The sequence below is a fragment of the Hippocampus zosterae genome, chromosome 2 (genome assembly GCF_025434085.1).
Source record: "Hippocampus zosterae strain Florida chromosome 2, ASM2543408v3, whole genome shotgun sequence".
NCBI lineage: Eukaryota > Metazoa > Chordata > Actinopteri > Syngnathiformes > Syngnathidae > Hippocampus > Hippocampus zosterae.
Window position 1 is genome coordinate 22,371,091 of NC_067452.1, and position 26,602 is coordinate 22,397,692.

Below are 26,602 nucleotides of genomic sequence, written 5' to 3' on the forward strand. Positions count from 1 at the left end.
CATTTACGCTCGACCTTATTTGGTTCTGCTGGTAACGCCAAACGGGGGCTATCTTCAAAGTTATTAATAACCCAACAAAAGCTGGTGCAGCCTTTAAGCTTTCCACTTTGATTCATTCATTTTACACTTGTCCCGACGTTTCCCCCATAGGACCTTTGTTGTGCTGCATTACTGTTTCGCAGGTTTGCTTCACACAACACAAGAAGGGAAAACCACTATTCCACAACAAAACTCACAGGTAGATGCCCTGTAAATTAGGACGAAATTGAAGATTTCTGGATAAATTGAGGGGGTGTGTGTGTTGAAGGTCACTGCTGGTCATGTCGGACAACGAGGAAGTGGCGGAGGAGGAGTACGAAGAGTAAGTAGAGTTTTTTTCATCATAGATTTACAACCGCAGAGCAATACACGTTTGGATGAGCGTCATAACGTGTGATAAATGTGTTTGATTTTTCACAGGGAGGTGGAAGGTAAGAAAATTCATCATTATTAGGAAGAGAAGATGTGCTGGCAAAACAAAAGATGTGCAGTTCAAACAAATGCTTACTCCAAAACATGACGGCCTAACACGGTAACGTGACACCCACGGTGCACACAACAATGCAAGAGCTCGTCACTATTCGAAGGACTGCATGACAGTGATCGGGCACATTGTCAAATGAGCACAGATCGTTTATTCCCCAATTCCCGAAATTAGAATGTTAAATGTCACGAAAACAACGCATGCGGTAAATCATAACTCCTCATTTGAAACGCAACTGGGCAGAACGTTGAAAATGAGACATTTTTCAAGAGAATAGGAAAAATACCGCAGGCCCACTTTTAATTTGATGCCAAAATGTGTCAGGGAAATCAAGCATTTCTCTACTAAAAGTCTTCTCAAATTTGTGAAAAGAGGTAAAAGATTTTCCAACGCTCTGTTAAGGAATTATTCCGCTAGAAGTAGTAGTAGAACATTGGTCTTCTTCCACCTTATAGAGAGATAAAAGAATCTGTAACCAAGGAAAGGCCAAGAGCAAATTGACAGCTCCCATTCCTCAACAGCTCTCAATTTTTTTTTTACTGAAAAAGTTTTTTGTTGAATTTGCTTAATTTTACTTTGTTAGTTGACTGCACAAAATAAAATTATTTGTATCCAGATAACTTTTGAACGTAGATTAGTCTACAGTAATCCCTCATTTATCGCGGTTAATGAGGACCAAAACCACCCGCGATAAACGAAAATCCGCAAAGTAGCGTCCAATTAACATAAACGGGTAAAAAATATTTTTTTATCCGCAAACGGTCCGTGAGAAGCTGCAAAACAACAGCGAGTCACATAGAACAACATATACAGTACTGTACTCCATGTATATGTAAAAAAAATAAAATAATATATATACTTTTTTGTTAATATGTTTGAAAAAATCCCTGATGCACTGAACCCGCGATAAACGAACCGCGAAGTAGCGAGGGATCACTGCACTTAAAAAAAAATCTGCATCCAGATACATTTTTAAAGCAATTTGTAAAACAATTTAAAAATGTATTTTATTTTTTGCAACCAACTAACAAACTAAAATCAAGTATATTCATTACACTCTTTTTTGTGTGTGTAGGAGCCTATAACTGAACTTTTTTTGCAGTTAAAAGAAAAAAAAATCCTCCCACATTGCAGAAACATACATGTGAAGTTCACTGAAAGCTCTAACATAAAATAACGAGATAATATCACACAACACGTAACATAAGACACAGACAGTCATGCAATCGTAACCACTATTCCCACATACGTTTTGTTGTTTGAAGTAATTGACGGAAACTGAGTGACGGACGGAAGTTTGTCGTCCCCTAAATTTAGCCGAGACGGGCTCCAGCTGATCTGAGACCCGAATGAGCAGAAACGCCACAGAAAATGGACGGATGTAGTTCACAACTACATTGCACTTGTTCAAGTTTCATGTCAAACTCAAAATCTCCTTAGAGAGGCCAACATTGTGGATACATTTGGAGGATTCTGTCAAATCACATCAACTTGTTATTTCCCCAGAGGAGGAAGAGGAGGTCGAGGAAGGTCAGGCCGAAGACGAGGAAGTGGAGGAGGAAGGTACACAAATGTGATTTGTGCTCACTGCTAAAACACACACTGTGCTAAATTTCTGAAGGAATCCCATTTCATTAGGCGGCTCCAAAAATGTGCAGTCCTTTGAGTCAAGGGAGCATTAAGTGTTATTGAATTGCACCATATTTTGAAATGTACTTGACACACATGCACACACTCTCTCACACACACACACACACACACACACACACACACACACACACGCGCGCACACACACGCACACACACACACACACACACGCACGCACACACACGCACACACACACACACACACACACGCACACACACACGCACACACACACACACACACACACACACACACACACACAACTCGTTATGAGTGTTATGTGTTTTGAAATACCAGAGGTGGGTAGCTCATTGTTATCTCTCACGACCTTGTGTTGAGATCAACTTTTTGTTCTTTCTTGGGTTCCATGGAAAAAAAAACGATCACTAATTTCTACACATTTAGTGCAGCCAACTTTAAAGAGAATAGCTCGCTCACTCGTTAATTTGCTTGTAAAATGTTATTCAATGCTCAAAAGAAGCGGTTTCGCGTCACAGTTTGCAAGGTGAAATTAGCATTTTGTGACTCATTAACTGGAAGGCCCGTTTTTTTCCACTTCTGCTCCGTGTCCTCTCCCTCAAGGTACTCTTTTTCTGTGTGTGTGTGTGTGTGTGTGGGGGGGGGGGTTCCCTCTTTGGATTAACACAGTGAAGCGCAAAACTGAGAACTACTGAGTCAGCCCCAAAAACTTTGCTGGGCTGCATCGCTCACATTACCCACGTCAGAGGTTGAAGCACAGGTTTTCCCCCGTTTATCAAGTTGGGGTGGCATCATTTTATGTTTGCTTCTCGACAAGAAAATAAGATTTGCAGCTATACACAATGTGGATTTAAGAATCAAAAACTGTTGATGATACAAAAAATGAAAAACAATTGTTCATTCGTTTTTATTGTTCCCCCCCAAAAACTTCGGTTAGGTCCCTTCGCTCAACCTGCAAAAAAAATGTAAATAAATGAAAATGCTCCACAAAATTTGAATGTTGTGCCTCAAATAAAGCCATTGATGTGGAAAACTGCTCCGCAAAGAAATATTTCAAGACTTTTTCATCATATCAACTCAAGACTTTAGTGGAAGACTTTATCCTTTGTAACTTTGGCCTTTGCAGTGAGGTTATCACATCTGCAGGTTCTATTCTAACAACTTCATGACTGCCAAGATTCTCACTCACATGTGACATATTTTGCCTCGCTAGCAGACGAACCCACTGAACAAGAGCAGGAGGATGCGGTGGCCGGTGAAGAAGAAGGTATGAGAGGACAAACACGAGGTGCAGGTTGAGTGTGAACGCATAAAACAAAGTCATGAGACAGATGCGTAATGTGTTTTTGTGGATCAGAGACTGCTGAGAAAGTCGTGTTATCTGAGTCAGACGTCACTTTGGTATGTGACAGGCTGCAGCGACTTGACGATCAGCGTGTTTTGGTTTACGCCTTTCCACTGTGCGTGTGCGCGCGCGCATACCCACACACACACGTGCACACACACACAGACACTTTCCAACCCCGAGGCGCGACTTTAGTCGCCATTAATCATCATAATCTGCTGACTCTATATCATGCCAGTGAGGGGCGTTTCATCAACTCCTGGGGGGCATCAACCCTCTCCCCCTCAAACTCTTCCTCCGCAAAACAGGATCATGTTGTTGCCGTGTCCGGCGTGTCCGCTGAATGCACTGAAAACACGCCCCACTCAACTGTCAATCAAATGGCACAAACAAACGGATGCTACTTTGTCAATGTTTTTTTAATGCCTTTTATATGCCACGACAACGAGGCACTCTAAAGTGGCCATTCCAGCCTGAAGCACTGGTTCACATACAGGCTGTCAAATTGGACTTTGTCACCCCCTCGTGGCTCTACTGCCTCTCTCTGCATGACATGCGTGCAGCACTTCTGACAACGAGGCACTCTAAGGCAACGACACTATCGAAAGGAAAGGTGTATTTTTGGGGACTGTGACCTCACAAATGATCATGCAGGAAAACAGGACCTAGAAGGCCTTTCAAGAAGAGTGACAGGTGTTGAGCAAATTGTTACTCACCTTCTTTGTGCCGTACTCTTCATTTACTTTCACTTGGCCATTTGAGTTTGACGCGAATTGTGCTTTGGTTACAGATGGCGGTGCAGAAGCAGACGAAGGAGAAGGTAAAATTGACAGCGCCAATGAGTTCATCGTTTGTGTCTTGAGCTTCTGGGAAACACATTTGGCCAACTCACACATAGTTCATTGTCTGGACTTGCTCGCTTGACTGCAAATGAGCGTGCGCAGTCTTGACTAGCTCTCTTCTCTTGTTACATTCTTGTTGCATCCTGTTGTTTCTCAACAAAGAGGAAAGCAAACCAAAGTTCAAGTAAGACCGCCCACTCACTTACATTTCCTTTTATTTAATGCTACAATATAATTTTTTGAAAAATAAACATTTCTTATTTGTCTTACTCTGTAGGCCATTCATGATGCCCAACCTCATCCCGCCCAAGATTCCAGATGGCGAGAAGGTTGATTTTGATGTGAGTTATGTGATAGGCGGTGGATGCATTTGTGCTGGGGTGTTGATCATGCAACTTTAAATACACACATGCGGTTTCAATATTAAGAACACCTACAAGCCAACACCAGTTTTAGTATTATTACTACTATTATTACTATTTATGGTGTATAGGCGCATCATGTAGCTAAATAAGACATTTTACAAACAACGCTCCATATGATGTAGTGCTACACCACAACTATTGGTACAACACTAATCAGTATAATGTCGCCCCCCCCACCCCATTGACTTTCCTTTGAACATGCCTATCATTTCCACACTGCTTATTAGAGTTGCACAAAAATGTGTTAACATAAATACAAAATTAAAGCGATCTATTCATACGATTCTGTCAGTATATAACTTTTTTTGTCATTTCAATTGGAGAGTTTTATAAGCATTGCCCTCAAATACAAGACGAATAAAACAATGGTGCCGCCATATTGTGCGCCCTTCTAAAGGACATACATCGTAAACGGATGGAAAAGGACCTGATGGAGCTTCAAACTTTGATTGAAGTTCATTTTGAAAGCAGGAAGAAGGAAGAAGATGAGATCATGCAACTTAAGGAGAGAATCGTGAGTGCCACAACACACACGCGCACAAAGGCACGCACGCGCATACACACACACACACACACACACACTCACACACACCTGGGTTCAAGATGTCTCAATATGGGAATTTTCTTTTTTCTTTTTTTTTATGCAGGAGAGGCGCCGCTCTGAACGAGCAGAGCAGCAAAGAATTCGCAGCGAGCGAGACAAAGAGAGACAGAAACGTTTAGAGGTAGACAAACTACGGAATTAAAAGGCCACCAAGCACATAATTCAGGTTTACTCTTCAGATGCACCGCTGAACCGCTCTCATAAAAATTAAGACACATTTTCAGAGGAAAAGATTTATTTTCTGTGTGTATATGTTCCAGTACCAGTAATACTGTAGATGTGAAAGCGTAAGGCAGCATTTCAGCTGTGGTGTGAGCGTTTCATTTGTTTGTTTAGGTTGTATGTGTGCGTGTGTGTGTGTGTGTGTGTGTGCGTGCGTGCGTGTGTGTGTGTGTGAGTGTTTTGTACAGTGTGTGAGAAATTAGGGCACAACAGTATTTCAGTAGTGTCGGTGAGAGAAAAAAAATACATATTGTATGTATATTGGAAAAAAAATCTGTAGTGTGTGTGAGAGCTTTTTGCAGGAGTGTTTGAGAGAAAATTTCAGCTGTATTTTTAAAGCAAAGCAAAACAAAACAAAACAAAATGCACATGTGAAAATGTTTCCGTCATTTTGAAGAGAGCATTTCATTCGTTTGTGAGAATTTTTCAGTGTGGTTAACAGTGTTCAGTTGTGAACAAAGGAACATTTGAGTCGAGCGTGTGAGAAGTAATCGCTAAATGATGTTCTTTAACTGAATTATCCGTCGTGGCCATTCAGGATGAGCGCACTCGCAAAGAAGAGGAGGAGGCCAAGAAGAGAGCCGAGGAGGACGCCAAGAAGAAGAAAACCCTGACCAGTCTGCACTTTGGAGGTTATATGCAGAAACTGGTGAGAAATTGGTGGCCCCAGTGTAAAAGCCGATCAGAAAAGTGCCCCCAGGTAACTTTTGTCGTGAACTGGCGCTATCGAAATTAAACAGACCTGACTGTCTTGCAGACAGAGAAGCGCAGCGGCAAGAAGCAAACAGAGAGGGAGAAGAAGAAGAAGATCTTGAATGAAAGACGCAAGTCTCTTGATATTGATACCATGAACCAGGAGCAGCTCAAGTGTGTGAAAAAAAATATATATATATTGTGCTAGTCGCACGTGGGCTATTCTCTAAAAAGTAAAAACACACCTTTCCTTTGTTTGCTTTGCTGATTCACAGAGCGAAAGCAAAGGAGCTCTGGGAGTGGATGAAAGAGCTGGAAGCCGAGAAGTTTGAGCTGCAATACCAGATAACCAGCAAAAAATATGAGGTACGTGTACGTCTGTATTTTGTGAGCGTGTGACCTTGTTAACAATGCAAAAATTTAGATACCCGCCCAATCAAATGGGAGCTCGACAGAAGTGGCAAAAGTACTCACTCAGTAGTTATAAACATACTGTCCTTGTATAAAAAAGACTGATAAAACTACAAGTACATATTTTGCACCTACGCTTAAGCAAAAGCATATAAGCAGACCCAGAAATGTATATTTGTACTTATGAAAAAAGTACAGTATAATTCCTGTTTTGACAACTTCTCTGCGCACAAAATAGTTTTTTTTATTGTTACTTTTCATGGTGGTCACAGGACATATTGACAAAAAATATACATGTTTTTCTGAGTTATATTGACAAAGTATGTGGTAACAATGTTTTGAGTATGTGTTGTGATGCTGATCTCCTCATTATTTGATGTTATTTGATTACATGTTGTTAAAGAGCTAGCTAGCATTGGCGCGATCAGCCCTCAAAACGTGTTCCCATTGCTTTTCTAAGGTTCTGAACTGAGCGACTAAAATGCTAAATGAGCTAATATTACACCTTACTTGTGTATTTTTTCAGACTTGATGGGAAAAATGTTATCATCAAAAGCTTTGGTGGGGCAGAAAGAACAGATACCAGTTTTCAAATGTGGAAATAAAAATCATTAGAAAAATAAATACTCACATAAATGTACAGATACCAGCAAAATCTAGTTAAGTACAGTGCAGTACAAGTACAGTGTCGCCTCTGAGGCACGTCAGATGGCAGCAGGTGCATACTGACTTCCATTTAACATGAGTTTGATTGTGAATGGTTAATTGCGAACATAGCCACACCGCCAGTTACAAGTAGATGTGCCCACTTGTGTCACCACTAATCACAACTTTTGTTTTTCTTTCCTCAAAGAGATTTTGAAAAATTCAATAGCGTTGCACAGGAATGATGGAGAAAAAAAAGCCGTGTAGACTTTTGTGTGTCGCCTTTTCTTCTATCCACTGTTAATGTCACTCTACAATGCAGGTGTACCTGATGTGTATACATAGCATGCCAAAGTCAAACTTTGATCTTTTCTTCTTTGCAGATCAATGTACTCCGGAACCGTGTCAGTGACCACCAGAAAACGTATAAACACTCAAAATTTCATTTCATGCAGATCCTGCCTGCAGCCTGCATGTTCTCTTTCTTCAAAATGAACATTCATATTAAGTTTTGTTTTGTTTTTTTGATTAAGTGGAAAAGCAACCATTGAACTAGGATCTTTTTTGAGCCGAACCCATAACATCTCACGTTAATTTCCAAAAGGAGTTCGTCCACAGAATTGTGCACGTCTCTGCTGAGTAAACTCCCGCTTTGATGACGCTGTAATATGACTAAAAAGGGAGTAATGGGGAGCATTCCTGTTCTGACTGTTCTAACTGGACGAGCTGGCTGCATGATTGGGTGCGGCGCAGCTGTCAAGAGTCCACACCTCCGGCACAGAATGTTTCACACAACGTACTGCTAACTGACTTGTTATTTTTGGAACGACAGGATGATGAGAATGAGAGCAAGAAAGGCTGTTTGCGAATGCGCTCTGTGTTTTCCACAGATCCAAGAGGACCAAGAGAGGCCTGAGGAAATGAAGCTGGAATAAGATTGAGGTTGAAATCAAGCAAGCTCAAACCAATCCTCACTCGCAACTCTTTCCAAATAACAGCCATCACGTACACATCATGGCTTACCATTATTTTATTTATGGATGTTGAATAAATCATTTCAGTTTTTTTTTCTCTTGACTTTGTGAACAGTCAATCTGGACAAGTTCACCTCTTGACACAGCACCGTAGGAATAAAAAGGCCAAAAAGCCGAAAGCAAAGATGAGACGGGATCCTTATGAGAGACAGGCACTGACTTGACTGGGATTGTTGAAATGATCCCAAGGTCACAAAACTGACACAAAGCAGAGGTTCAAGAAAATGCTGAAAGTCTTCATTCAATGATCAATAAAAACCATGAACAAGAAACAGGGAACTTGAGGTGTAAAGATATACAAAGGAGGAAATACATTAAAAAAAAAAAAGATTTGGATTTCAACGAGTTTGTTGAAATCCAAAGTTGGGCAGTTGGGACAACCTTGTACCAGGTTTGTAGTGAGAAATGTGACGGTGTATCATTACATCGTTTGTTGTGCAAAAATAGGATGAGATTACCATTGCAGATTTGGTGTACAGAAACAAAAGCACAATTCTTCTGTGAATGAGTGACCGTAAATGCTGGTAAGTATATGCCTCTACATTTCAACAAAACTTTAACTGCATCGGCGTGTCCTAATTTCAAAGCAGTCAAACTAAATCTACTCATGAAAAGGAAGAATGATAATTGTCAACCATCTCCATTTGGTTATCACAATAGCATAAATGCCGACAATATTATTGGAAAAAATACTACCAAGGTGTTGTTCAAAACTAGTTTTTTTTTTTAATCCTTTGTGTAGATTCGCAGTCACCCAGATCATGATAACCCGCAAACGATGACTCGAGGAAACTGAACTCGCACTTTTTGTTGTTTTGTCTTGTTTTCCAAAATTGACTTGAGCAATAGAGCTATTAAAGTAACGATTTGCTCTGTCTTTGTTCCATTTGTTTGCTTAAGTTTATTCATTAGACTACGGAATGGTTGGGCACGATAAAAAGAATTCCCAAATATCAGTTCTGTGTTTTGAATTCCTCATTTTATTCATAAAACAGAAAAAAAACATGTTAAAAAATAAGCAAGGTATAACATGAAATATAAATCTATTAATTTGCCTGCTTATAACATTAACAGAAAAGGAACATTCAGAGTTAATTTTACACATCGGTAAATATACTGTCGCGGTGAGTTTAATGAGTTGCCAGTAGCGGTTAATATAGCAAACACAATGTAACTGTGTCACATGTTTCCACAGTATAACATGGTTTGTACTATTTTCATGTTTCAAAATATACCAATGAGTTAGAACATTTTAAGTCGTGATCATTTGAGGAGATCCTAACGTCTCCTCCGGATTTAAAGGCTAATGCTAACTTATACCAAGCCAGGCTAGGCTAACTGTCTTACATGGGATAGATTTCTCCTTTAATATCATTTTGGAAAGCTAAAACAATTTCCCCGTAACTCAGTGTTTAGCAAGAAATTAAATTAACAAAGCACACGTTCCCATTTTTCTTTCATTCATAATCATCATCATCTCCTGAGTCCTCAAGATCACAAGGAAGAAGTGATTATAAGTGATATATTTAACCTTTTCACTACATACACATACTACTCAACAGAAGCCATAAAAAAACCTCACACGCAAGTTAACCAAGCAAAAAAAAAAAAAAAAAAAAAAACTAAACACACTTGCCCATTTCTATACACAAATGCAAACCAATACAAATTAAATACATACAACACCGCGGGATTAATAATGATGTTTCAAAGGTTTTTTTTTCTTCCAACATAATATGTAGCGCAATGATAAGATTCAGATTTGCTAAAGCCCTGTCAGCGCGCCGGTTGTGAAGGCGATAATTTTATCCTGCATGTCGCAAGGGCGTGGCCTCAACAGTGTCTTAACATGCTGACTTCCATCTAGACGCACACACAAACATCCATGAAAAGAGGCAGAGGCAAAATGAAAGGAGGAATTAATCCCACTGCTTTGCATTTACCAACCCTCAAATGTGAACACACAGGCATTCCAATAATATACCTCTGGGCAAACGTGGCGTCGCTCCCCAGTTTCCACATCACTCGATAATCTGCACGGACCTGTACGCCGCCGTTGTGCTGTCGTTGACGAATAATGACTTGCTCATTCCTATCTGTGGATCAGACAGTTCAAAAACATCAGCATTTAGAGGAAGTCCACCTTGACAAGACTCATTTAGCGGTTGTGAACATTCTCAAGTGCAAATGTTTACAACAAATACAACCGCCACAATAATAAGCTATGCTAGCACCAACATTGTAATTCATGACTAAAACTGAAGACCTTGTGAAGTGAAAACAAAAACGTCTTATAAAATAGGCACGCCACAGAGAAGAGTTTTGCTAAGAAGCCTGTCAAATCTGAATGGATTGAACAGTAAATAAAATTGAGACATTCTCTTGGCTGTGTGAGCAAGTCGGCAGAAAACTCTGAAAACACCCCACACGCTCAGCATTCATTTGTCAATCAAATACATAATGAATGTACTGTATTTGTCTTTAGTCTTTCTTATGCCTGCACATCATGATATGTTTGAGCCATAAAAATATCAATGTTTAAAGCCGGTGACAAACAAAATGCCGGTGCTGAAACATTGGGCGCTAGCCACCAGCTTGCTAGGGGGCTAACAGGCTTCGGGATGCCGCGACCCAGCAGCAGGAACATTCAAATATTAAGTCCACATAACAGGGACACTTTCGGGAAAGTTAACCGCTTTTCAAGACAGTGGCAATGTCATTCAACCTGTGGCTCACACCACAACAGTCGAGAGCACATGCTTCCTGCTAGCTATATACACACAATGCTTTAACGTTTCAATTAGAGCTGTCAGTTTAGTGCGTTTTTATTGGCATTAATTTAAATGAATTTTAACGGGATTGAAAATTTTCTCGCGAGATTAACGCGGCACACGTCACAAGCGGATGTTACGTTGCTCTATAAATACACCAGAAACAAAACAACAAGCGCGCTGCAGAAGATCACGCCCATGTCTGTTTTGCCAGCCACGGCAGCGCGAGACACCGAAAACGGATACTTAAAGAGTTTATGAATGGAAAGTTTACTTTTAAAAAGTTGCCATATTGCTCCACTGACAAGACCAAAGTTATCTGTTCTTCTCTCTCTCTCTGTATCATACAGGTATACGATGTATGCCACTGACGCGATTGTTACTTGTTTGGAACTATTTTGTGTGGAAGGTTACAGTGTTCTGTGTCCATGTAAATAGAGCGGGTGGAGCTTCTCTGTGTTCGTCTGACAGTGGTAGCGACCTAGCGAAAGTAAAATGTTCCCAATGTTGTCATCGAACCAAGTTTAGTCATTCGAAATGAGGTCTACACAAAACCGTAGAGAGACTTCCGCGACTTCAGCACGGGCGAAATGCGTGTGCTTGTTTGTACGGCCGGCAGTTTCCAATACAGCGGCACATAATGAACACTGGTGTCCGGTGTCTCGTTATTCTTCAACAAACATACAGAAACAGACTGCTGTGTTCAAAGCAAACTTGAGAAAAATGAAGTATGCAACCATGGTTTAAATCCACTATAGGCTGAGTACTAGTGTCCCTTAGATGTGCACTTTATAATGTTATATTGCTCTGTTTTGATTTCATTAAAAAAGCTGTTAAGTCAGCTGTTGTGTGACAAAATATTTTTTTCACCGTTATTGATGGACAGTAATATTGTGTGAGAGATTATGTGTGAATAAATGCAGCAAGTGAAAAATGTTTATGTAAAATTGAAAATCGAAATTCTTATTTCAGTAAATATTTGCATTTGGCACATAGAAAACTGATTCATGATTCCATGTTGATGAGAGCATTAAAATGGGGAAAAAATAGGACAAATATGTAAAAGGAAATTCAGAAACGATAAAAAATGTGTGAGTAATTACGATTAATTTTTTAGTTGATTTGAGTTAATTATGACAGTTGCATTTTTAATTAGATTAAATATTTTAATCGTTTGACAGCTCTAGTTTCAATATATTACAATAACCTGAAAAACACAAAATGCCAAATACTTTGGAAATTAAATTTAAAAAAACAATCTGTTTTATAAATAGCGACATCCAGAGAAGATGCATTTTTTTCTGGGTGTAGGCATAATTAATTACCTGACTGCATGCTGCATTGGTAGAAATGCCGCAAGTAATTATAACTAGTATATCATAATTGTGCCTGAGAGCCACTGATGACAACAAAGGTGCTCAGCTCTTATGTAACGGGGGAAGGGCAACACATGCTCTGGATGTCCATCGGATCCTAAAACAGCATCGCTGGGTGCTGTTTTAGCCATTAAAAAAAATAATAATAATTTTGAATTGGTGAAAAATGCTACATCTCCACAAATGACTACTGGGCAGGTCTCAGTCTTTTCACATGGTTACAGAAATGATCTTTTATTAAAATGTATTATGTATTACAATACAAATAAAAATATATACTGCACATTTATTTATGTAATTAATTAACAGTTCAATTAAATTGTACTTAAATAAAAATGGTTTAAAATTAAAATGCAATTAAATTGTACTTAACTGCACTGCACTTTTGTAGTGGTTTTTTTGGTACCATGAGTGCGAACTGTAACATACTTAAAGAATCACTGCAATATTATTTGTACATGTTTTCCCTTCTTTAGTTGAGATCTTGTTGCTCAAAAATATGCGCCATTCACCATTTCACATTTCTCTTTATGCAAAGTAGCATACTGTGCTTGTCTTCTTGACGGCTACATTTCAGAATCTTAGTGTCCTGCCCTTTTTTAATGTCTCAGTTTCCCTCAATTACTCCTCCCACAATAGATGGCGAGTGCTGAGAACCAGTCTGCCAGGATTCCAAACAGACTGTTACCGTGTTCACGAAAGAACATGGGTGGGGCTCGACAGGGAAAGTGAATGTGCAGCCAGACTAAAAAAACACGAGAATACACACTACTAGCCATGTTTTACGTGTGTGTGTGTGTGTGTGTGTGTGTGTGCATGCGGCTGTGGACACAAAAGAGTTAACTTTGCATTTTGAATTGTGCTGTTTTTGTTATGTACCTTTTTCAAGATGCTTTGTAAGTTCTTGTCATTCCATAAGTGGTAGAGGAGCACAGAGGCTGCTTTGCTGCCTTTGGGAAAAGAGCTGGAAGAAGACAAAAAAAAAATCTCTGAAATGACTACATATTTTAAGCCATATTGTAACCTTCCAAATTGAATTTCACAAGATACATCACTGTTTGATTGAATAAGCTAACACTTTGGCCCCACTGTACACCAAGCGACGCAGCCCAAAGCGACCCAACTGTCGCCCAGTGTAGAGCATTCTGCTCCTAGTTTTCAAGAGTGGCAAATAGTTTTAATGGGTTCGTCACAACAGTCAATAAAAATGCAATGTCGTATCACATGAGTTTTGGTTTCCATTTACAAAGTGAGATTCATTGAGCTTCTACCAAGCACCATTGCACCATTACAGTTTATACAGTGTCTGCGTGAGTGTGTGTTTGTTTATACATGTATATGTAAAACACACACATACACTAAACTATATTTCTAATGTCACATGTATGTACGCATGGCTAAAAAGTGAAGCGTGGAGAGTCTCTGTCACTGAAATGCACATATACAGTCAATGAATGAGGTCATCATTGACATTGTCACACTCCCCTTTATATCGAGCTATAATAAGCTATAACACCCAGGACATGAAATGTTGTTTGTGGTTCACTACAAATTTTCCAAGTACAGCAATTGTTCAATTCGGTCACATTTGGGACACGTCTGCGGCGGGCGAGAGCCTTATTTCACCTTGGCTTCAGTTTCAAACATTAGAAACCCACCCATTCCCACTGAGGTCAGCCAGTGATGACACCAAATCAGCATCGATAAACTTCTTGTTGACCTCCGTGTCCGCCATCATGAGATTGCGCACTGTGTTGCAAGCCGTCGCTATGTTTTCATCAGAGTTGCCCAGCTCTCGGGGGCCGGCAGCGAGGAGGCTGGTGAGCTCTGGCAAAACCTGCTTTGCTACACAAAAGACACGAGACACTCAGCGCTGCTGCCTGGAAAGGAGACGACTCCAGATCGCGCGTAGTTCTGCATTAACATGTGACGCTTCTCACCCATGGTGGCCTGCAAGCCGCTGGTTCGACCAATGTTACCCAGCAGGGACACAGCGGCCTTCTGCAGGCTTGACTTAGGTGACCGCAACAGAGGGGCAATGTGCATCAGAGCCCCCAACTTCTGAACCAGAATCTGGCTCATGGCACTGGACCCCTGGAAGAGACAGATGTCTTACGTGCATATTCACGCTTTTCACCGTAATGCTGACAATACAGTGGATTGTCAGTTGGAATTGCTTCCCAAAGGGCTTTCAAATCCTGTTCGTGCTTTGCCACAGAAGACCATACTCCAGACCCTGGGGACAGATCAGATCTGCCGCATCGTTTTACATTGCCAGCTAAGGCAAATCATGTGTGTCTACGTCAATTTTTATTTATTTATTTTGTGTATGTGTGTGCCAAAATCTGTTCCAAAACTATGTTTACTTTTAATACTGTTGTGATATTAAGTATTTATTTTACCAAACCTCTTTGGAAAATGAATTGAACAACATAACTTGAGCAATCACTAAGACTAGCTAAAAGGGTGACACATCCCTGCTTCAAATGACATGTTTTTTGTAATAGCAACACACACAAAAAAAAAGACCAAGATAAACCATTTTATGTCCAAAGACAGCTGAGATAGGTTCCCTCATCGGAAAATGAATGAATGGATAAAATGTCTTAAAACTTGTTTTTGTTTAAATCTCACAGCCTTGTGGAAAATGTGCATGATCTGATGAAACCAAGGTTGAACATGTTGGCCTTGATTCTAATGTGGCAAAAACAATACTTGTCATCACCAAAAGAACACCATCCCTTCAGTAAAGGGTGCTGGAAGCAAAATGAATGACTTAGGGGGAGGGGGGGCGGGGTCCTTCAGGCAAAAGTGGGGCCTTATAGGTATATAGGTAATTATTAACATTTCCAAATATGAGTCACTGTTAGCACAAAACCTTCAGACGTTTCTTCAAAAGCAGAAAAATGTCAGAAAAAGCCAACTAAAACATCTAAATTTTATAAAAAAAATTCTACATCATAAAAACCTAACAATTGGACACAGGTGTGTAGACTTTATTCCCACTGTGTTCTGTATGTAGCAAGGACTTACAAGGTCTTTGCTGGCAGTCAGGTTCTGCAGCGCACCGCAGCACGCCTCCAAGGTGGCGTCTTTCTGGGACGAGCTGAGCAGAGACAAGTAGGTCTGCATGGCTTTGGGATGGCATAACCACTTGGCGCCTGTAGGGTCACCTTCCTTGAGCATTCCTCGAACGTTATCAAATGAAAACTGAGGAGAAGAAGAGGAGGAGGATCTGGTCACCTTAGACAAGATGGTCCGCGGGGCTTCAGTAATTGAATTTTTTGGGGTTGTTATTGACCTGCTTTTGAACCTTGCCGCTCTTGGGGCTGAAGCATCCGACCGTCGGGCTTCTCCTGCCAGATTGGCTCTCTGTCGAAGGGATGAAGTCAGCAAAGCACTTGGGGGACTCGGTCTCCAGCTGGTAGGTCAAATTATGGAGGATGCATGCACAATTCTCCACAGACTACATGAAGGGCACGGACAGGGAGAAAGTTCAAGTCAATCCATCTATTTAATATTTCAGTTTCACTTTTTGAATTGAACTACTGAATTGGATGACATTCTAATTTATTCAGCTGCGCCTGGACCTACTCAAGAATTCCCTTTATGATGACTAAAGATTCAAGCAACCGAACACAGGCTACCTTTCCTTGTATCCATTTTGAGAATAACAAAGGTTGAACACTCTCAACTGTGTACAGACGCCCAAGGCTAGATTGACAGGTAAAGCCAGTGGAACCCATTTAAAAAGGAGTTGCTTGTGTGTGCAAATGATCTGAAGCATGAATTCATTACATAAACTGTGAGCGTCACATGAGGCATGGGAGTGGAGTTCACACTACTGATCATTCCAGTCAGACAGCCAATGAGCCCAATGTCATAACATGATCTTGAAGTTTTTAACAATTATTTTAACATGTTTAATAACACACAAAGAACGCTCCACATTTCCTTCTTTCTATTTGCAGGTTTCTTTTATGGAGACGCGAGGGCATCAGAGGTGACGGCTTAGGCTATGCACTTTTTGCAAGCCAACTGACATTGGTGCAGTGGTGCAAAATTGCCGCCTGGCAAGAAGTTTTCCTGTCGCTGACTGCAGTTTAGCGCCAGTTTGAGAAGATTTATGGCCACCACGCCACTCCGGCGGGGGCAAGAATTTTTTTTGCCAGTCAGCAATTTTGCAATGCTGCACCAATGTCAATTGACACACCAAGGGCAAGGCATTGATAAAATGACTTGTCTGAGCACTGACTAGCACCCATTTTGAGCTCCGCCACAACTGCATGCGGGTCTTTCAGAGAATGAGCTGGCCAAACCTTGTCATCGGGGTTGTTGTCAGCCACGCAGGACTGAAGGTAGCACATGAGTGAGTCGATAAGTCCACGGCAGTCTCTCATGGCCGTCCTTTCTCTCACTTGAGCGCAGCTCAGGTTGCTGCAAACAGTTGAGGCTTTGGCTCAGTGAGATTCTTTCATAAGAAGGGCAGCTTTGTATTCAGTTTGAAGTCTACCGAAGTGAACAAAAGGTCCATCCAGCTGCACAAATCCTATGAAAAGTCTGAAATAGTTCACTCTTTGTACTCACAAGTAAGTCAATTCGCGACTGAACCATAACAGTGCACTCGTTGAAAACTACGGAAATTTCACAAAACTACCGGTACTCGTTGCGGTTTGTAGTTTTGCCTCACTGTGTCACACGTAGTTTGTCTCACTAGTATGTCCAAGTGGTCCTACTTGTGAGAATAAAAAGAGCGTCCTAAATAGTGTCTGGGCCTTCAACTGGATGACGAATCACTTTTTATTTGAGATTCCGCTTTCCACTACTTTATGGCAAGCCTATGGGCAAAAGTGATTTTTCCACGATATCCTGAAGCGCTCTCACCGCAGGCACCCGGTGGTGTTGTAGAAAACCTCAGGGTGGATGTTGTTGGTGACGCTGTCGTCCGACCAGCGGGTGAACGGCACCACCACGTTCTCGGTCAGGGCGGGCAGCGCCGTGGCGATAAGTTCCCCCTTCAGCTCGTCGGCGGAGGACAAGTTCCACAGCAGGCCTAACATTGTCAGAGAAAACCTTTGTTTTTTTCCCCCTCGCCCTGCGTGACATTTTGCCCGTGTTCAGTTACGGCACCTGTGATCTGCTTCTGTGTCTCACTACAGTCGGTCTCCTTGAGTAACTGCAGGGCTTTGGCGATACCGCCGCAGTGTTGAACCTGCAGCTTGTTCTTGTGGTTCTTGAACACCAGGTTCCTCAAGGCTCCAGCGGCGGCCTGACTCACAGCAGGACTGGGGCTGCGCAGTAGAGTCACCAGAGTGGGGATCCCGCCAAGCTGGAGAACCTGATTGAGAAACATGTGCAGACACTAATCCAGTGCTACATTTGAAGCCGCAGTGATATGTGACGGACTCCTTTGGTCATGTTAACATCCAGCAGAATTAGCTTTTTGAGGTTTGATGAAAGCTGGACTTCAAGAGATTGATTTGCTGAATAGACGAGAATTTTATCATTCTTATTTCTTACTTCTTTTGCTGAAGCCACAATAATCGCAGTCATTGCTACCCACAGTGTTGGTGTAGAGAGGTGCAGCTATTTTGCCCGCTCGGCAGACACAATCGTGGGCACACCCGATTCGTAGATTAACTTCCACACAGTGTCAAAAACAGCATTGTTTTACTTGAGAAAAAGGAAAGAAACCATTGTAATTTCCTGCCGCTTGCTGGTGCTGATAAGGTAGCTCATGCTTTTGTGACCACGAGGATTCTTTGCTAATAGACTACCCACGGGAGTCTTGTAAAGACACTTCACCCGCTCCCAAATTCAGTTCCATAATTACCAACAAGAACCAGGAGCAGAGATATTTCTCCTCATATTAGTCATACTTTGACGAGCTTGTGCTAGGTTAGCAATTGAGGAGAAGCCGACGTTCAAAGGACTTGTGGTTCCAACATTTCGTAAACGCACTTCGAAGCGTTTTCATAGATAAGGTGAGCCGCCTTTTAAGGCGCATAGAATAGAAGCTACAATAGTGGCTGTGGTTGTGTTATGCATCCACTAGATGGAGCTACGCTAAACGGAATACAATATAATACAATACACAACCGCTGCAGCTGTAACAAAGCACTTTACAGAACATTTAAAATACGACGTCCGAGAAATCAGAATATTGATCCATATATAAGGCGTATCGGATTATAACGTACACTGTCGACTTTTGAGAAATTAAATGCTTTTAGGTGCGCCTGATTGTGCGGAAAATATGGTACTTGCTTCAAAGAGCTCGCTTTTATGTTCTGACCTCTTGTTTGGCACGATCGTCTTTAAAAGTGGTTTGTTGAATGATGGTGGCACCACACTGCTGGAACTTCTCCTCAGGGTGAGACAAGAACTCGACAGCTTCCTTGATTGTCAAATCCGATGCATTCAGTGAACTGTTGATGCTGCAGACGCACACATGTAGCTTAGTAGGAGCGCACGTTTCTTCTGTTGCATCCGATATGGCTACAAGAAACAAACTCACGCCGATTGCTGTTCCATCCTGGACGTTTTGATGAACTGAGACTGGTCGGGAGGCGCTTCCGAAAACCGCTGTTGGCCCATTGCCGTGTTGTAGCCATTGCTCGTGGAGTAGGTGCTAAGTCTCTTGACTTGAGTCTGGGTGCTTTGCCCTTTGGCTCTCTACCAAATAACAAATGCAAATGAACTGAAATGAATGATGAAAACATGTCAGCAACTTCCCAGGAGAAGGAGTGATCACCCTGATGCTCGCAGCGGCCAAGGCGGGATCACTGCGGCTGGGTTTCATCCCGACGGGACTTTGAGGCCAGTTGGAAGCATTGATTTGTTGTTCCCATCCACCAGTGGTGCTGAGGTGTCTTGCTCCCAGGCTTTTTGTGGACAGAGACCGACTCTTTTGGGCATATTGCTACAAAACGGGGGGGGGGGGGGGGGAAGCTCTGTTTTATTTGGAGAAACAGCAATGTGAAAACGGGCTAATGTGGGTTAGTGTGGTTTGGTTGGTTTGGTTTGTTTATTGAACATAAAACATATACAGTAATAATTTGACAGAAAATAAGGTAGATAAAAAAGTAAAAGAAAGAAATCAGTCTTCATTCAACACAGTTATTATGTTCAAGGGAGTAGGATGAAGTAAAAAAACTTATCTAGTCCTACCCCGTTATGTGTTTATATCTACTAAATCATTTTTATATCAATCAGAAAAGAAAAAGTAATAAGAAGTCTCCATTAAGGCTCATACTTTACCCTTAACCGTGATATTTTCACAACTTTTGGTTTGTATCGAGATTATATACATCCTCACCCTGGCACTCTTGTGTCAATTTTCTCTTGTATTCATAATGGATATTGCAATACCTTTCTCTATTTATCAACTTAGTTCTGATTTATCATTATATTTAATGTTTGGTATTTATCATTTTAACTCTGATTGGTGTAGGTTGTTTGTACTATTTTTTTGAATTTGTTTTTGAACTCAGCAAGCGATTTACTCATTTTTAGGTTCGTTTCGAGACTGTTCCACAGATTAACACCTTTGCTAGATACACTTCTTTGCTTGATGTTTGTTCTTGTTTTGAGTTTTTTGAATAAGTTGGTACCTCTTAATTCATAGTTGCTTTCTCGAATTTCAAAAAACTTCTGAATGTTTTGGCAGAGCAGGTTATTGTGTGCTTTGTACATTAATTGGGCGATTTTAAAGTCAAAGTGTGGATAGGACTCAGGAGCAAGGCTGCAAGCTTTGGCTTTTCTTTCACTCTTCTGTTTATGTGGAGGGCAGCAGAAAGCACAGAACAATCACACAGACCAAGAGCAGGCAGGTAACATAATAGCTGCAACTGGAAACTGCCCACAAGAGCAGCTAAAGACAGCAGTGCTTTGTGCGCAGCACTGGCACAACCTGAATTCACAGACCCAGCCGGTGCAATTAAAATCGCATCTAATTACAGATTGTTGCGTAATCAGTTAATTTTGTTTCTGAACGTCTCGCCGTGTCCTCTGAATTACATCTCAGTAAATATGCCCCATAATTCATCACTGCAAATGATTAATGCCCAATGCAATATCGCTGTTACCTAAATGGCATTGGCCTTCTGCGTCCTGTTTTTTTCTTCAACTTGGTTCAAAGCACACAGGTCTTAAATTTTACAGTTATCTAATGCAGCAGTTACTGTCTGATGAGGGGAGGACAATAAACATGGACAATGTGTTTATTGTTCCCACCGTCCCCGCCTCCCCCAAAAAAGAAAAAAACAGCTTGTATGCTCTGTTTCAATAAGGTTGATTGCAACTCAGTGCACTTTATTTGAAAAATGTTAATTTTATTTGATCTCTCTCACTCTCTCATATTGTATTTTCACCTTGCTGCGAGACAAAGCAAGTTGCATCAGGTAAGATGAGAACTGCCTGGTCATGAGTGTATACACTAAGTGATGTTCATACTCATCATGAATCACCAGAGGCTGGCAGGCCTTCCGATTAAACAGACACACCTTTCAACTGATGGTTTTCATTTACTTGCCCAGACATTAACTGGGGAGCTATTGGAACATTGGAACTCTCTGGGAATATTGGTTCTTTCCAGGGTCGCCTCCTCCATAAAAACACACATTACTCTATGTATCTCAACTCAAGTAACAGATAAAGTTGACAGCCAGTAATAGAACAACACTTGGACATTGTCGGCTCATCATTTTCACAAAGCAAGACAAACTTTTTGGTTTGGTGAAGTCTTCCTATGTTTGCCTGGCCAATCGATAGGCAGTCACGTAACTTACCGTTTAACTGCAATTGTCCGTTTGTTTAACCTGCACTGGCCTCGGAAAACAGCTATGTTCAGCATCCTTGTTTAATGGATACCATTCGAAATCAATAGAATTCTTCCCGCAACATGAAACAGTAAAACTGTGGTTCAGCCAATGTTTTGCTTGGATTTACGAGCCAAAATTTGGGATGCTACCCGCGTCTTAGCGAGCAGCAGTTTGTCACATATACTGTATCGCAAAATATTCTTCAAAGGAGAGGCTTCAAGCAGCACTCTGAGTTGAAGTTTACTGTCAAACTAAACATCAAATAACGTGACTTCGAACTTGTGATTTTAAAACAACTCCAACGCTTTCAATGTCCACTTGCTAAATGCTAACACGCAATGCAAAATACCAAATAGGGGCTAAAGAATAGCATTTATGTTGCAGCAACAATAAAAAAATCACAGACATATATTTTTTTATCCTCTGCAAAAAAAATAATTAATAAATAAAATAAATGTGTGGAGTTTGCATGTTCTCCCTGGGTTTTCTCCGGGTACTCCGGTCTCCTCACACATTCCAAAAACATGCATGGCAGGCTGAATTTAACATTCTAAATTGTCACGAGGTGTGACCGTGAGCGCGGATGGTTGTTCGTCTCTTCGTGGCTGGCAACCAGTTCAGGGTGTCCCCCGCCTACTGCCCGAAGATGGCTGGGATAGGCTCCAGCACCTCCCGCGAACCTTGTGAGGATAAAGCGGATCGGAAAATGGTTGGATGGATCGATGGGGGGAAAAAAAAACAACAACAAATATGACTGCAGCAACTGAGTTGCTTTCTTGTGAAACTCTTTTTCATTTGTGTCTGGTTTGTGTCTGGGTGGCTGTATTTATTATATTTCCCCCCAGTGGCCAAAGTGCGCAAACCAGGAGGAGCACGAGGGCTGGATGATAAGCATTTTCAGTCCTTTCGAAGGGGGAGAATAATTTGACAGTCCATCCATCCATTTTCCATGCCACCAATCCTCATTAGAGCTGTGGGAGTGGGGGGGGGGGGGGGTAACATCCATGACTGGTTTCCAGTCAAACGCAAGGAGCATACAGACAAGAGTCATGTTCGCATGCAGGTCATGTCAGGAAGCCTAATCCAATACATTAATGATTAATGTATTGGACAGAAAGAGATTGGTCAGGAAGGCCAGTTCTGTCCTGGGTTGCTCCCTTGACACTCTGGAGGAGGTGGGCAACAGTAGGATGCTAACTAAGCTAAAAGCTATGATGGCCATTCCCTCCCACGCCCTCCAGCCCGCCCTGACAGTACTTGGTAGCTCCTTCAGCCAGAGACTGTTACACCCGCTCGCTCCTACCGACTGCTGTCAGGCTGCTGAATAAAAATAACAATAATAATAATAATAATAATAATAATAATAATAATAATAATTAAATGATGTGAAAGACAATTGTAAATAGCACTGGGATTTATCCATTTTGTGTTTATATTGCACTTAATTGAACAGTGTTTGTTGTTGTTTTTTCTTCTTTCTACCTACATTCTTGCTGCTGGAGGCTGTAAATTTCCCCAGTGTGGGACAAATAAAGGATATCTTATCTTAATTACAGAAGCATGGAAATGTTTGAACGACTAAACAGAAAAACATTCTGAAGAATGTTTGGCTTTGTTTCTCTCAAAGTGCACAAAACGCAATGGGAGTGTTCCACAGGATTAACAATTACCGCTTTGTTGTACGCTGCCGACTTGGTTGAGACGCTGCGACCAAAGGTGCCATTGGCTTTGGCGGGCAAAAACTGGAATGTTCCAAACTCGTCCAGTGGCGACAAGGGCGACACAGTGGGGCCTGTGGAAGGAGGACACTGATGAGGGTGGGAGGAATGAGAAAAAAAAAAAACGTACACTACAACATGACATAATGTCACCAGGACAATTGGTAAGCATGTCTGTCTTGGTGAACAGAAGGAAACAAAAGATCCACTTAATGAGCATCAAAGGTACGTATGACAGAATGAGGACATACAGGTAAGTGGAACTTGATCGTTTTCAAGAGGAGTCACCTTTGCCACGGTGTGTCATTAAGTTGGAAAAAAATGGCAACTGTTCCAATCGGTTCTCTCATGCTATTCCCACATTGGTGCTTGAGTGTGAAAGAAATGTGACATCAGGTCACCTGCATGAACTTGTTTCAGCTCATTTGTCATTCAAGGATAATGGTCTGTTTGTCTCCCTGTTTCCAGTGTTGAAGGATATTTTACCAAGATGTTTCTCTGCCACGCTTTCTGCTCTTTGTATGTTATTAAAAAACAAAAACAAAAAAACTAAATGAGTCATATGAGCAATACTTTAACCCAGCGGTCTGCAAACTGCAGCTCCAGAGTCACAGGTGGCTCTTTAATCTTTCTTTTGTGGCTCTCTGTGTCTTTGCAAGGCAAGGCAAGAAAACTCAATGTGTTTCACATAACCAAAAGCACTAAAACGTATTTCCAAACAAAACAGCTGAAGACTTTCAAAGGGAAAGCGAACAAAAGTAGCTTATTAAAAATGATTGAAATTAAGTACAGGTACACTCATGTAACGTTAAAAATTAAAAGCTACGTACAAAAATAACACAAAGTAGTTTACATTTATTAAAAGACAGTATGGTGAAATTAATTAAAAACATGCTTAAAAGACCTTTCATCAAAGGAAGGGGTGTGGGGGGAGCATTGTTTTCAACTAAAAGCATTTATAGTTGGGATTGACTTTGCTTCCGTTGGCAACTTATTCCATCTGGATGCAGCATCACAGCTAGATGTCACATCACCACATTTGCTTTAAAACCCGGGCTTCACTAACTGACCTGAGTCTGCAGATGTATGAAATCTGACAGCTGCATTGTTATCCTCACTTTAGATGTGTAAAGGGTTTTGTAGCTTCAAATGTTTTTTTCCCCTTGTCTGTGTGAGCTCTTGGAGGTTTTCCACCCCTGTTCTAACATGTCCCATTCTATGACATGTACACGTAAGCTCTTTCTGGCTGATTGTACTGTCCTATGCTGAATGTTTCATGTGTTAAAGACTGATTTGGGAGGCTGGCTGGATGTTCCAAACCATCTATTTGATCAAACAAACTATAGGAAAAATTAGTCCATAATGTCAGGAAAAATAGAATCAATAGATCCACCCATGAAATGATCTTTGTCACATTGGACTGAAGAGCAATCAAACAGCTTGTACTGGATAAACCAGTAATGTGCCAACATGTGGTATTGGGGAAATAATCAGCTTGGTTATAGTTGTTGTGGTTACGCCTATTTTTCTTTCTGCACTTGTTTTGTGCATTCACTAGGAAGCCTTAATGTGCAACTGTTAGCATGAAGATAGCATGAAACCAACCGGGATTTTCAATCTAAAAAAACTGCCCTACTTTTCTGTTTTGAACAAGCCAAGCTCGAGATGAGTGCCAATTATTTTTCAAAGCCAAATATTCCAATATTCTTTCGGTTAGGCCTGAAGTGATCTTATCGACTACAAGGGGGTCAGCATAGGATTACATGCGACTGTATAGAAGCTATCCCACAGCTTCTCATCTGCACTCGGACTCTCAGATACACAGAAGAGACTTTTTCCAAAGTTTTTCTCTCCGCTTTTTCTTTCTTTTCAGGCAAGCAGTCAAGCTGAAAAAGCTTGTGTCTTAGTATGAGGGGTCTTCTAAAGCCACTGGGATGCATTCCTCTCTTGAAGGGAGCAAAACGCCCCTTCAGGGAAAGTCGGACGTCAAGTCGTTGAGCAGATGCAGCCACAGATCACATTCACATATTGACCAAAAAAAGGGTGAAGCCGGAGTGCATCTCATGCCGTCTCTCTGTGCACAACAGCACGCCTATACCACAACTGAACTGTTTATCTTTTTCAGGCCCCCAAAAGTAGTCAAACTCAAGTATCAAAGAGTACTAAAGTAGCAGTTTCGAAAGTGAAGATAATTTTAGGGTGTCAGAAATAGGGCCAACCAAGACTCCATCATACATATTGTGATATACTGTAGGTAGCATTTGCTATATACACACAGCCTAAAGTTTCCCAACCTTTTTTGAGACCAGGGACATATTGTTGCTCTACTAAAATAATGGATTCTTGTTTTCTTTTTTCCCAGAAAACACACACACACACACACACACACACACACACACACACTGGGACCAAATTCTGATTTGATTGGATTCGTTCATTTCAGGGACACAAATAATCAGTTTAACTCAGGGTGAAGCAGATTTTAGCAGAGGTGGCCAACATCCTGAGGAAAAGCCTTCAAGGCAAAATAAAAAATATTGCTTTGTCAAAATATGACTTAGATCATGACTTTAAGAGACGAAAGATATTTTTAAAAATTATTTAATGGTGCACTTTCTGTCACCTCGCTGGCACAGAGAGATAAGCATATCACCTTATGCGTTGTAAATCAATAATTTAAGGATCTTAATCTTTTTTTTTCCATGACTCCTAAACCAAACTGCTGCTGAAATACATTCCATGCATTTGCTATTTTGAGTAGCTATGAGGTGAAACATTTATGATTTTCAGTCATAATATCCCTTTAAGAGAAACTGTAATGGCCGCGCGATGAAAATAAGGGAAAAGCACCCACAACAAACAGAAGGAAACATAATAATAAAAATTTATACGCAAAGTAAAGCAAATCTCCTAGTGCTTATGTGTTCTAAATTGAACCCAAAGAGTTTCCTCTCAGCAGACGAGCCAAATTAAGAACTTTCTTTTTCAGAGTGTTGCTTCGTCGGAAGAGACGGTTTTCCAAGTTGGATTATTAGTACCAAAGTTGTTCCATACTTGTAGGAGTGCCGTTCTTGCCCTGCTTTGATTTGCTCCTCTTGATGGTCTGCACTTGATCCAGCACGCGGTGCGCCCCAGTGTGCAGCCTGGCGTCGGACGGCAGAGCCAGCGACGTGTCCTCGACTCTCCCGATCGTCATGGCCGAACGCAGCGGCTCCGCAAGCATCATCTCTTGCTCGGTGCTCGGTCGATCGTTCGAAACGCTCCCTTGTCCGAACCAGCTGGCTCCTAAATTGAGCTGAGCTTCGAGCGCACGGCGGAAGGTGCGCACAAAAACACGAGAGGCGTGGACTGCGCTCCACCCTGGTCCTGCGCCGCGCCCAGTCGAGGTGAGAGCGCACAACACAGATGACACGATGACGAGGACTGCAAAACATGCAAACGAGGGCACGCTGCACACTACCAACGATTTATACACGCCACCGGAACGCGTATTTCAGAATGTGTTTACATTTCAGGATGAAGCGAGAGAGAATTTAGGCTGTGTGTGA

The 26,602-nt window shown here is 41.3% G+C and overlaps 2 protein-coding genes across 8 annotated transcripts; one reads left to right on the top strand and one right to left on the bottom strand.

Annotated features, from left to right (window-relative positions):
• The first annotated feature begins 6 nt into the window (after positions 1-6).
• Positions 7-9,994, top strand: tnnt2a (troponin T type 2a (cardiac)). 6 transcript variants are annotated; one of them, XM_052057277.1, is made up of 15 exons: positions 7-182; positions 308-361; positions 460-470; positions 2,030-2,086; positions 3,360-3,434; positions 4,282-4,311; positions 4,496-4,517; positions 4,611-4,674; positions 5,156-5,272; positions 5,406-5,483; positions 6,123-6,233; positions 6,342-6,451; positions 6,553-6,643; positions 7,717-7,757; positions 8,224-9,994. In XM_052057277.1, exons 2-15 carry the CDS (start codon positions 321-323, stop codon positions 8,255-8,257), a joined length of 882 nt encoding a protein of 293 aa, XP_051913237.1. In that variant the 5' UTR covers positions 7-182; positions 308-320; the 3' UTR covers positions 8,258-9,994. The 6 variants fall into 6 exon arrangements, with proteins under 6 accessions (XP_051913237.1, XP_051913238.1, XP_051913236.1 ...); XM_052057278.1 differs by having other exon boundaries at positions 71-238; XM_052057276.1 differs by having other exon boundaries at positions 97-361.
• On the bottom strand, positions 9,325-26,426 carry LOC127595592 (plakophilin-1). Of its 2 annotated transcripts, XM_052057211.1 has the most exons (15): positions 26,109-26,425; positions 23,007-23,128; positions 19,269-19,436; positions 19,032-19,189; positions 18,810-18,951; positions 17,645-17,852; positions 17,399-17,567; positions 16,834-16,951; positions 15,816-15,980; positions 15,548-15,724; positions 14,455-14,608; positions 14,173-14,359; positions 13,394-13,478; positions 10,352-10,463; positions 9,325-10,230 (listed from the first exon to the last, which is right to left on the bottom strand). In XM_052057211.1, the coding sequence occupies exons 1-14, from the start codon at positions 26,278-26,280 to the stop codon at positions 10,389-10,391; spliced, it is 2,100 nt and encodes a 699-aa protein (XP_051913171.1). In that variant the 5' UTR covers positions 26,281-26,425; the 3' UTR covers positions 9,325-10,230; positions 10,352-10,388. The 2 variants fall into 2 exon arrangements, with proteins under 2 accessions (XP_051913171.1, XP_051913172.1); XM_052057212.1 differs by having other exon boundaries at positions 9,325-10,463; positions 26,109-26,426.
• Positions 26,427-26,602: the final 176 nt, after the last annotated feature.